The sequence below is a fragment of the Neophocaena asiaeorientalis genome, unplaced genomic scaffold (assembly GCF_003031525.2).
Source record: "Neophocaena asiaeorientalis asiaeorientalis breed wild unplaced genomic scaffold, Neophocaena_asiaeorientalis_V1.1 scaffold84, whole genome shotgun sequence".
Taxonomy (NCBI): domain Eukaryota; kingdom Metazoa; phylum Chordata; class Mammalia; order Artiodactyla; family Phocoenidae; genus Neophocaena; species Neophocaena asiaeorientalis.
This window is the reverse complement of record NW_020173656.1, coordinates 355,651-368,063: the sequence shown is the minus strand read 5'-3', so window position 1 is coordinate 368,063 and position 12,413 is coordinate 355,651. Positions and strand designations below refer to the sequence as shown.

The window sequence follows — 12,413 nt, the reverse complement described above, 5'->3', positions numbered from 1 at the left end:
TATAGTTAGTTTTGCTTTTCCAGAATATTACATTATTCTCATTGCAGGGGGTGGGGCGGCGCCCAGGCCGGCTGTGAACAGGGACCAGTTTACAATAGATTCATTGTCTGTTTTGTGCTTATTAATGAGGAGGGACCCGCACAGGACTGTAGGAACTCTGGTCACGATCCCTGCACAGGTCATTTTCAGCCCTAGAGATACAATTGCAGATTGGGACGGTAGTTTCAATTATTGTGTTTCATCACATTTAAGATGCTCTCTGTTAAGGCACGTTCTCGGAGCTTTACTAAAGCACTGCCAGTCCTGACATGGTGCCTTTCTCTGAGTCCCTTAACCATCATCCACCCTACTAAGTGTCCAGCCTGTGTCGGAACTGGGTTATGACCCACTGGTGCGTCCTGACCTGCAGCGTGATTGCTTGCTTGCTTTAAAGTCCCGCAGTTTGCAGTCCAAAGCGTCTCAAGCTCTGGCTCAGCCGAGAGAGGACACAGGCCAGAGGGACTGTGCAGACCAGGCTGAGGAGAGGGCTGGGGAAATTGGGGCAGAGGACAGCTCCCCCTGGAGCAGAGAAGTAGCTGGGAGCCAAAGGCCCAGCTGCTGATAGGGAGCTGATGTCAGTTTATAAGACACACCCTGATTTTAGAGTTGTTAAAAAGTGTGATCCTTAGAATGATAAAATATAGCCTGTTGTAAGCAACGGTATTTATGAATTTTTTTAAAAAGAAAACATGAGTAGAACTCCTGCTTGCATTCTCTATGTTTGATACTAGGATTAGTGCTAACCTTTTTAGAAAGACGTGGATACCAACAAGAAGAATTCCCTATATTGCTAGCAATAAATATTTGTGAAATTGAAAGGAAGTATTTTAAGAAAAAGACAGTACTTTAAAAGCAGCGACACTTCTGTAGTTACTGAGAAAAACTGGATTTTGTTTTTGGTGAGGGGAGAGAGTCTAATTTAATCTTAAATTGAGATCCATTGGTAAATGAGAAGTCCAGAAACTGTGCTTTTCTAATCTAAGAATTTACAGAGAGAGAAAATGTGTGCCGCATGTTTTAAACATCCTCCACTAACAATACAAAGTCTGATTTTTTTAAAGGTACATTTATAATTCATTTGTATCAAAACTATTTTAACATACATGTGCTTTTTCAAATAAAAAAAATGAAGTAGAATATACCAAATGCATACACTTTTATTCGCTGAACAGTTTCAGTGTCTGAAATTTTGTGGTAGTTTTTTAATGTGCTTCTTAATACAGAAAAGGAAGTAGAATCCTCAGGTATCCAGGCATCTCTTGTTGAGTTGAAGGTTATTCATTGCTTTGGCCTCACAAAGTTTGGGTTTCAACTATCGTAAGTGAAAATATTTTCAATTAATATTCTAATTAATGGTAATATTAATTAGAATAAAAAGAAATTGCTTTTTTGAAATATGTGTAACTTCTAAAAATAAAACTTTAAATTTACCTGTAGTTAAAGTCATCCTTTTGTGAATTGGGGAAGATATTATAATTGACAGAATCAAGCCTCCTCATGAATAGTGACTTGAATACTTCATAGAGATGACTCTTCCACCCCTGGTTTTTATCAGCAGGGCAGGAATGACTGAACTGAGTCGTGAAATCCTGGGGAAGAAATGCTTCCTTGGACCTTTAAATCCTACCTTTTCATAACTTTGGGTTAGACATGATTAAAATCGTTCTTAAAAATGACAAATGTGGGGCTTCGCTGGTGGCGCAGTGGTTGAGAGTCCGCCTGCCGATGCAGGGGACGCGGGTCCGTGCCCCGGTGGGAGAAGATCCCACATGCCGCGGAGCGGCTGGGACCGTGAGCCATGGCCGCTGAGCCTGCGCGTCCGGAGCCTGTTAAAAAAAAAAAAAAAAAAAAAAAAAAAAAGGCACCAGGGAATGGGAGGAGGGGAGAAGGGAAAATTTGGAAAATACTCAGAAGAATGCAATGCCTGAATCTGCAGTGTCGATGATCAGTATGAGTAACAATATTACTTAAATGTTGTTTCATTAAAACTAATCACATTTGTCTTTTTTTTTTTCATTTTCAAAGAATCCCTCTGGCTGCTGTGTGAATAGGTTAGGATTAGAGGCTTTTGCAGTGATCCAGGTCAGAGGTCATGGAGACTTGGACCAGAGTGGTCGAGATAGAAGTGTTCAGATTCGAAGTCCACAGGCAGTGAGACTTGCTGATGAGAATACAGTTGACCCTTGAACAACACAGCGGTATGGGGCAGTCTAAAATCCGAGTTTAATTTATAGTCGGCCCTCCACCCACGCGGTTCCTCCTGTCTCCCTCGTGCATCTGTGGATGGGGTAGCAGTGTAGTATTTACTATTGGAAAAATCCGCCTGTAAGTGCACCCGCACAGTTTGAACCTGTACTGTTCAAGGGTCAGCTGTACTGCGGAGCTGTGAGAGGGACCAAGGATCATTGGCCTGGGGTCTGGGGCCTGAAAAATCGCACGAGTGGTGGTGTCATTCACAGAGCTAGGGAAGATGAGGGGTGGCTGTGGAGGAGAGCGATGGACGGCTGGTGGGGAGACGTACAGCAGCTCCGATCTGAGCAGGCAGCGTTTGAGACAACCATTTAGTTGATCGGGTATTTGATGGGTAACTTTACGTTGGTAAATGTAAGAACCTGAGAAACAGTAACATAAGGTAAGAGTCTAGAGATCTATATTTCGCCTGCAAAATGCTGGGAAGAACCCAAACTGCACGCCCCAAATATTTGGGAAACTGAATTACTTACACAAAAGGACCTAAGGGAACAGTGTGTCATTTTATTTAGAAGCTCTAGTTGACTGTCATTTTCTCACTAAACCCCTACACACCTGGTGCGGTAAGGCTCTCTGAAGACGTCTATTTAAGCGTGTGTTTTACTTCCTGACATGGTTTCCAACGGTGTGGAGGAAATCAGCATCTGGCCTCTTTAAGAAAGTGGTTCATGTTATTCATCTAGAGACTGTGATCCTGAATGAGGGAACTACAGGGAAAAGGAAGCCTTAAAGCAATATGATTCCCCTTTAAAAACAGTTTAGAGTTATTTAAGAAATAAAAAAGAGGAAATATGGAAACTTATGGCTTCTAAACGCAGAAAGAGTTCAGGTTAGAATAAAAGTAAGACATTTGGGGGCATTTTCCTTTCAGAACAGCAGCAGGAGTTAAAGAGACCAAAATAGTAGCTGAGTATAAGCTGGAACTGATAGAACTCAGGCCCACTTGAATGATGAGAGGATGCCCACAGCTGGTCCTTTCTGAAGGGACCACAGGCTGGGAGGGACACTGTGGTTCTTGAGGATGCCCGTTGCTGAGGGTGTGTGTGGGTGTGGCTTAAACGGAACTCAGTTACAGAAGTTGTGTTAAACACACCCTTCAGTTCATGGCTCACCTTCATCTCTGGTTGCCTCAGAGCAGGTGAATGCATTTTGTATGTGGAAGAGATGTGAATTGTGGCTACAGGGCAGACTGTGGCTGATTGTTTTCCAGAGAGGGTGGAAACATCTCTCCTGTTCTTCTAGAAACTTGTAACCTATCAAGACGTAGAGTTTAATTTCCTTCTTGACTATGAATAGGTTTGTGACTGTGTTGTAACCAATAGAATGATGGAGAAGTGTTACTTCATGACTATTGAGGCTATAGGGCAGGAAAGAATATGAAACGTCCAGTTTCTTAGCAGGAATACTTGTGCTGGAGACCTGAACCGTCAGGCAAGTAGTATGACTGCCCTGAGGCCTCCATGCTTCGAGGAAGAACAAACTAGCCCATGTGGCAAAGCCCTGAGGCCCTCTCAACTCTCAGCTGCTCCAGGCTTCCATGTGACTGCAACTGCACGAGACACCCCCGGCTAGAATCATCCAGGTGAAGCTTGTCAAATTCCCGGCCCACAGAAGCCCTGAGGGGTAATAAAATGATGGCTTCTGCCTTAAGCCGCCACATTCTGGGGATAAGATGTTACGATGCACACCCTGGAAGCAATTCTAGTGTGATATTTGCTTTTATTTTATGTGCCTTTTGTGAGAATGTCTTTTTCATTTATATATATTATATGGTGCAATCGATTTTATTGTTTCTTTTCTCCCCTTTCAGCCTTGTCAAAACATGTGCTCGTTGCTGTGTGCACATCAGTTCCCAGCTGAAGCCTAGTATGCCGCAGGGTGCATGCACCACGTCTTACCTAGTCCTCTAGTCATGAGCCACTAGGTTGCCTCCAGCCCCCACTCCAGAAACAGAGCTGTCACGGACATCCTGGGACAAGTCCCCATACATCCTCCTGTGAGAGCTTCTTGGGGCAACAAACCCAGGAGTGGAAATGCTGGGTCAGAGGACATATGTACGCTTATTCTAACCAATACTGCTGGACTGCTGTCAGGACCCTGCCCCAGTCGACACTAGCAGAGCAGAGAGAACTAAAACAAGCACAAAACAAGGTGTTTGTTTGCTGGCCCAATTTCTACGTTTTATTTATTTATTTACCAGTGAGTCTGCTGAAGGGTTTGTTTTTCTTAAGTGCCCCAAGTACCCATGTGGCTCATTTCCTTGACTTGGGTCTTTCATTAGTGTCACCTAACCAGCCTATAGGAAGTAGCCACTGCTGCATCCCATCACCCTCCCCCTCCCTCCTTCTTTATTTGCTGTGCTTTTCTTCAGAGTTCTTACAATTAGACATTGTGTGTGTGTGTGTGTGTATGTGTGTGTATGTGTGTGTGTGTATGTGTGTGTGTATGTGTGTGTATGTGTGTGTGTATGTGTGTGTGTGTGAGTGTGTGTGTGTGTATGTGTGTGTGTGTGTATGTGTGTGTATGTGTGTGTGTATGTGTGTGTATATGTGTGTGTGTGTGTGTGTGTGTGTGTGTGTGTGTGTGTGTGTGTGTGTGTGTGTGTGGGTGTGTGTGTGTGTGTGTGTGTGTGTGTGTGTGTGTGTGTGGTTGTGTGTGTGTGTGTGTGTGTGTGTGTGTGTGTGTGTGTGTGTGTGTGTGTGTGTATGTGTGTGTGTGTGTGTGTGTGTGTGTGTGTGGTTATCGTCTATTGTCTGTCTCCTCCCATATGAATAGTGTTGGGTGCACAGAGGGTGGTCAGTGAAAATTTGCTATGAATCCATCGCCTGTAGCTTGACTTAACCAAGTGCCTTTCCAAGGAGTCTCCCCAGCTCCTCAACCCACCCCGCCCTCAGCCAGAGGAGAGCATATTGGGAGGCACAGAACGTCTCTCCCTGCCTCTGCTTTGGACTCACCAAGCACAGGGATTAACGGCACCAGGACATCCTATTAGCACTTGGGACTGCTCTCTGGGGACGGAAGTTTGTTTCTGTCGGGGTTTCAGGTACTGTTGTTGCCTTGAATGTTTGTGGGGAGGTTTGCTGGCTCCCAGTTTCTTGCTGAATGGATGAATGGAATCATCAGGCCCTGGCCTGTGGTCTCATCTAATGCTCCTCAGACAGACAAAGGAGGAGTATTTAGAAAAAAAGGCGCTCCATAAAAAGTGAATAATCTAGCACTGTACTGTCTGATACAATAACTGCTGGCTACACGTGGCAAATTAAGTTTAAATTAATTAAGATAAAATGCAGTCCCACTAGCTGAACCGGAAGTGCTCCAAGTTCACATGTAGCCAGTGTAGGTACAGATGTTTCCATCATCCTAGAAAGCTCTACTGCACAGCACTGTAGAAAGGAACGGTCTCACTCAGGCTTGTTCTGAAAACGCAGGCCCGCCTTTAGAGTTCTTGATGGAATCTCTCTGCCTTCCTTCCTCCAGCTTAAAAGGGTCAGGATTTTGTTCCACCGTTGAAACAACGAGTACACTTTTGATTTGGAAAGACAGCTTTTTGGAGGACGCTTCTCAGTCAGCTAAATGTGTCCTCCACATAGTTGTGTAAAACATAGCGCGTGGTTAGCTCCACAGTCACATGGAGAAAACATTTACTGTCACATAGTGAGCATTTTTTGAGAACGAGTAAGTTTTATGTTTTATTTAAACTTTACACGCCATATTAATTGTCCCTCTTTTGAGGGCCAGGATGAAGCATTGGGAAGTTGCTTTCTTCCCTTTGGTTGTCACTAAGTCTTTGAATTCCCAAGTTGTGTGTTCAGAGGTAAATTTAGTAAGTTGTTGCTATTGACCCTTGACAATTATGAACATCTGTTTCAAATGTAAAATTCTGAGATAAGAACTGAGGGAAAAAGTCAAATGTTATAAATTTATTTGGGACATCTATTGCCACCTCTTTGGAAGCCTTTGAAAATTCAAGCAAAATCAATACACATACATCTTTTTTTTTACTTTCAATAAATAATATCTTTGAGTATATGTAGATAGGTAGATTTAATTATGAGTCATTTAGCAGTGTTTTTAAGTTTTATACTGCATTAATTCCAACACAGCTCTTTCCAGATTGATAGGATGCAAATGAGGTAAGAATTAAGGCAAACCTAAACGGCATGCAAATTTCGTACATTTATATTCACTGATAATACAAGCTCTTGTGTGTGGACCACACAGAGGAGTCAAGGGCCCCTCTGTGTGCCTGTCCAGTACTATTTTACAGGAGAATGGTGACACAGCTTATAATTCAGTTACATTACCGTGAGGGTTTCAGTACTACTAACATTATGTAATCAAGGAGACACGAGCATTAGCAAAACATGAACAAGAAATCATACAACTCTTTGCAGCACATTTCTGCCCAGGCTTTGGAGGAGGAAGGTGTTGTTTTTAATGAAATGATATCACACATATCACATTGTGGCAGGTTGTTTGTTTTATAATATATGCTTTTAAAATTCATTAGCAAATGACATTCTCATGCACACAAGTGTTTCAAACACAAGAAGCAAGTCCATTTATAGGTAGTCCAAGCAATATGTGTGTGTGTATGTGTGTGTGTGTGTGTGTGTGTGTGTTAATAGCTGCAGACTGAATGGAACATTGAGACTTTTGTGCAGTCCATAGTGTTATCTCTGCTCATTTCTGAATGTCGCACTGCAGAAGTAATACGATGGAAGGGTCGCTCTTTGCAGCTTCTTTGAATTCATCCAGTGTAATCTGGTCGTCTTTGTTCTTATCCATCTTGCTGAAAATCTTGTCTACTCGCTGCTCAGGTGTGAGCCCATCCTCATTCATTTTCATCATGATCACGGTGCCCACCATTTTGTAGATAGCCTTGGGAAAACAGGAAACAGACCATAACGTTCTCCTATGATAGGGTAAGGAATCTAAATTTACTTCAAAGGACTCCTTAAATGGTTTTAAGTAAGATAGTGGTGTAATCAAACCTGTGTGAGTCTCACGACCAATTGGATAGAGAAGAATTTCATGTGATTCCCAGGTTTCTGACTGGAGGAAGTGATTATGAAGGGTAGTGGTGAGATCAAGAATAATGGATTAGGAACAGGTTCCGGAAGGAAAATGAGGAGCTCAGTTTTTGTTTTTGTGGGGTTTTTTTTGCGGTACGCCGGCCTCTCACTGTTGTGGCCTCTCCCGTTGCGGGGCACAGGCTCCGGACGCGCAGGCTCAGCGGCCATGGCTCACGGGCCCAGCCGCTCCACGGCATGTGGGATCTTCCCGGACCGGGGCACAAACCCGTGTCCCCGGCATCGGCAGGCGGACTCTCAACCACTGCGCCACCCGGGAAACCCCGAGCTCAGTTGTAAACATTCTGAGTTTGAGGTCAGTTGAGAGGCAACAAGCTCTACTCCTTGGAGATTTTGGAAAAGATGAAGTGTGGTCCCAATTTACAATCTTTTAAGAAAACAAGCAAGGTGGACCAGTAAAATTTAGCCCTGAAAGAAGTTAGTTTAGGGGGATCTGTGAATCAGGGGCTCTGTTCATAAGTCAAAGAACAGAGTAGGAAGATTCCATTTTCCAGTTCAATTACCTGTGCACAATTAATTCTCAAAATGGGAATTAAATGTAGAAATGAGTTTCTTTCTTAGGAAAGTGCCTTAAAAAAATAAATGCTCATCTACACAAAGACTTGCAGGGGACTATTCAGAGCATCTTTTTAAATAATGGCCCCAAAGTGAAAACAGCACAAATGCTCATCAACTGGTAAACAGATAAACAAAATAGGACATACCTGTAAAGCTGAATACTATTTTAGCAACAAAAAGGAATGAAATACTGATACATGCTATAACATAGATAAACCTCAAAAAAAAAAAAAGCCAGATATAAAAGGCCAAACATATATTGTACGATTCCATTTATATGAAATGTCCGGAAAGACAAATCCATAGAGACAAAGTAGAAGGGTAGTTTCCAGAGTCTGGGGGTACCAACAGGCATGAGGGACCTTATTGAGAGAATTAAAATGTTCTAAAATTGGATTACAGTGATGGCTGCATACTTCGGTAAGTTTACTAAAAATCATTGAATTGTAAAGCTAAAATGGGTGAAGTTATGGCCTGTTAATTATAACTCAATAAAGTTTAAAAGAATGCCAGTTAGAAGGAGTAAACCATAACAAGAGTTTCATTGAACAAGTAAGATGTCTATTGAGATAAAATATATTGTGTTTGCTCATTTTTGTAATTAGAGTGTGTTGATTTATGGTAGAAAAATATCTAGGACATTTGACTTTAAAAGAAGCAGACTATTGGGACTTCCCTGGTGGTCCAATGGTTAAGACTGTGCTCCCGATGCAGGGGGCACGGGTTTGATCCCTGGTTGGGGAACTAAGATCCCGCATACAGCATGGTGCAAAAAAAAAAAAAAGAAAGAAAGAATCAGACTATTGAAATTTCATTTGAGGGACAATTGGTAGAGGGGGTCCTGATTAACCTAGAAGCCTGGGTGGTGTGTGAGGGAAAAGCAGACATGCCTGGACTTTAAAAAAGAGACAGATGGGTCATCCGCATGCAAGCTGCTACTCTCACTCTGTCCTCTGAAGGGTGAAATGAAAAGGGCTTAAAGGAGCAATGGGTAGAAAGGCTGTTAGCACGACAAATGCACCATTGATGAAGACACGGCAAAAAGAAATGTAAACCCAAAAAGTCCAACTCTAACAACTCTGAACGTGGCCAGTTCTCATTAACCGTATCCAAGATGCAGCCCTGCAATTGGGATCACGAACATGACAACCAGGAAATGATGTTCCAGATGCAGACTCACACTTCACACCAACCTAGGCCAAGGGCATGTCAGGCTCAGAACTAAATATGAACGTGTTCCCTGACAAATGTAAGGAATCCCTGTAGGCGCATATGCTTCATGGGGCACTCCGGCATGCAACGAAATATGTAGCACTGTCTTCTCTGAATAAAGGATGTGTTATCACAGGTGCTTTCCCAGGAAGAAATAACTGTCTCAGGTACTCTCTTATTCAACCAAAACTTGTGGACCCATTAGGCCTGTGCCCAACACTCCAGGGCAGATGCACTGTCCCTCATTGGGGTTACGTGGCCCCTGCTGGTCTCTCCTCGCACTGACCCTCCCCCATCACAGCACCCGCCTCACTCTGCTGTCATTGCCTGATCACTTGTGTGGACACAGGCCCTTGGGGCAGTGAGCTCCTCCAGGGTGGGCACTTGTGTCTCTTCACGTCTGTCTCCCCTCCACCTTGCAGGAGGTTGGTGCCTGCAGAAAAGCTGACTACAGGCTACAGGAGCCTAGAGGGTGGTGGGCAACTCTGGGGTGAAGTGGGCCAAGAAGCCTTCTTGGATGTGGCAAGATAACCTAGACCTTGAAGTGTGAGAGGATTTGGATGGGCCCAGAGCCCTGAAGGACATTCCAGGGGAAAAGCATGGTAGAAGCAAAAGTGGCCAGCTGTGCAAGAGTGAGGGGCCCTGGATGGACGGTGGGGCCGGAGAAGACATGCAGGCAAACAGACGTTGGCCGGACCAGCTGTCAGAGATCTGTGTGCCTGTGCCTGACACAGAGGACCTGCTCTGTAAGCCTTTTGATCAAATGAATGAGCAGCTCCTGAAGCGCAGAGATGCTGTAAAGACTGTATCAGTTATTGATACCTTGGTTCTGGAAAAGTAGCTCAGCAAAAAGGAACCTAGAGGCCAGAAAGGGTGCCAGGTGCAGGTGCAAAGGGCCAGAAGTTGGTGAAAATACCGGAGGTGGAGAAGGGGAGCCACATGCAGAGGGAACATGAAGGTGACACGGCTGATTAGAAGGAAAGAAGCTGAGACTTGAGGCGGATGGTATTTCCAAGGGAGACAGAGCCTCGAGAGCTAACTGCCGGTTACTGAGCATTTCCTACATGAGAGGAAGTGTGCCATGTGCTGAATCGTTACCACAGACTTGGGGCGTAGGTTTTATTACCTTTATTTTTTTCACGAGGACACTGAGGCTCTGGTGCCCTCGAAGCCCTATAGTCGGGAAAGCAGCAACGCCAGGCCTGACCCTTGCTGCTGTTGGGTTTTCCAGTTGACTTGGGAAGGTAAGTGGGTACCAAAGGGAGAAAGGGGACTAAAGATGCCAAGGGAGGGTGGGTAAGTGGAAGGCAGGGCTCCAGAGGCCACAGGAGGAGCGAACTGCGCTGGGGAGCCACCCCAGGGGAGGAGAGTGAGTGTAGCATGGTGGGCATCCGGGGATTTGGTCACTTGGGTTTTGGCTACTGTTTCTTCCCATCAGCCCCCAGTTTTCATGTGGGGATCCACCCTCCCTGTTCGCAGCTCTGTGGTCTGGACGGGGCCTCACCCCAGCTCCAGGATGGGACACTTGGCTTTGGCCTGTGGCAAGTGGTGCATTTCCCCGCTTGGGTCACACTGGTCGGTGCAGAGGGGGACACACATGCTAAGACAGTCAGGCAGTGAAAAGGCACTGATTCATTCATCAGTAATTGAGTGCCCACCGGGCTCCAGGACTGTCCTAGGTTCCAGGGGTACAGCAGTGAGTGAGGAGAGTCCTCCCTTGACAGTGCTTGCGTTCTACCATGTGAGGTTATTTGGGGCAGTGATAAACACTGTGACAAAAAATCATGATGGTAAGAGGTTAGATGGCCCTGGGGTGGGGCATGGGCACTCTTTGGGGAGGGGAACGCAGGGAGGAAGGCCTGCCGGGAGGTGAGATGAGGGCACAGCCCTGAGTGGAGTGAGGGGCCCGGGGAAGGGCCCTGGGCAGAGAGAGAGGACATCAAGGCCCTCACGTGAGGCTGTGTTCTGGGAAAACCAGGAAAGCTCAGGCATCTCGAGCACGGTGTGTAGGGAGGAGTGTGGAAGATTAAGGTCAGAGCAGTGGGCAGGGGATCCTGGGACGTCTGCACAGGCAACTGAGAAAGATGCCTGTTCCCATGGAATGATGGGAACCTGGGGGCCGTGGGCAGGATCTTGTGCCGTTGGAGGAATGGGCAGTGGAGGGAGCTGGTCTGAGTCAGAGGGCGGCGTCCAGAAGAGCAGAGCTAACACAAGGACTGGAGAAACTGAGTCCTGATACCATCCTTTGCACCCACTAGGCTTACGTTTATGGGAGATGTCACACTGTGAGCATGGCTGAAATGGCGATTGACAGCCAGGACCCAGCAGCTTGGACGTGTGACATTTCCCAGCGCCTCGACAGAGCAAGGGAACAGGGACGGAGAAGTCAAGGCCTGGCAGGGCTCCTGGATGGGGGGTGGAAGGGAGATGCCGTAGGGCTGTGCCCCAGGGAGCCTCTTCCCAGGGGTCTGCCTGCCGTGCCCACAGCAGCCCTGGTCCTGACCACACCCCAGGGGCCGCTGCCTCACCTCAATGATCTCCAGCATCTCCACGCGGGTGATCTTGCCGTCGCCATCCAGGTCGTACATGTTGAAGGCCCAGTTCAGCTTCTGCTCAAAGCTGCCCCTGGAGGTGATGGACAGGGCACAGATGAACTCTCGAAAATCGATGGTGCCGTCCCCGTTCTTGTCGAAGGTTCGGAAGGCGTGCTGGGCGAACTTGGAGGCGTCTCCATACGGGAAGAACTACAGAGCAAAACACCCAAGGTCAGGTGTCGGGAGGGGACGAATCACAGGCTCCCGAGTCAAAGACCACCGCTCGCTGGCTTTCTGCTCACAGCCCAGGCTCTCCCAGCCGCCCGGACACGGTTTGGCCCAGCGCTCAAAGCCAAGTGCTGGCCCGGGGAGGCCATTTGCCCGGGTGTCCTCACCCCCAGGCCCCTTGCTCTCTCCTGTGGGTGAGGCTGGGGACACTTCTGGGTTGGCGGGGCCTGGATTGGGGCCACTAGGATTCCACCTCTGCGGCTTCGGAGCCGACTTCTCTCCCGCACGGGGTGGTGCTACCTGGATTTCCACGTGCCTCTGGGTGTGACAATCCAGGTCCACCGTGCGCGGGGCCCGAGCGACACGACCCCGACCTCCGGCCAGTGGCTCCCCCGTCCCCAGCCCTCAACGGTCTCCCTGGGTGAGGGTCCAGGGTGTGACTTCTTCTTACGGGCACTTTTTTTTTTTTGGCAGATCATTTAAGAGCCACTAAAAATAG

At 46.6% G+C, this 12,413-nt stretch overlaps 1 protein-coding gene across 2 annotated transcripts in view; it reads right to left on the bottom strand.

Annotated features, from left to right (window-relative positions):
- Nucleotides 1-6,189: 6,189 nt before the first annotated feature.
- VSNL1 (visinin like 1) overlaps nucleotides 6,190-12,413 on the bottom strand; it is a 101,601-nt gene continuing 95,377 nt past the window's right edge. The window contains exons 3-4 of one of the 2 annotated variants that reach the window (XM_024747809.1): nucleotides 11,681-11,896; nucleotides 6,190-7,170 (exon numbers count right to left, since the gene is read on the bottom strand). In XM_024747809.1, coding sequence (XP_024603577.1) covers nucleotides 6,973-7,170; nucleotides 11,681-11,896 — 414 coding nt within the window. In that variant the 3' untranslated portion in view covers nucleotides 6,190-6,972. The remainder of the gene's footprint in view (nucleotides 7,171-11,680; nucleotides 11,897-12,413) is intronic. The other variant, XM_024747810.1, reaches the window with a different exon arrangement.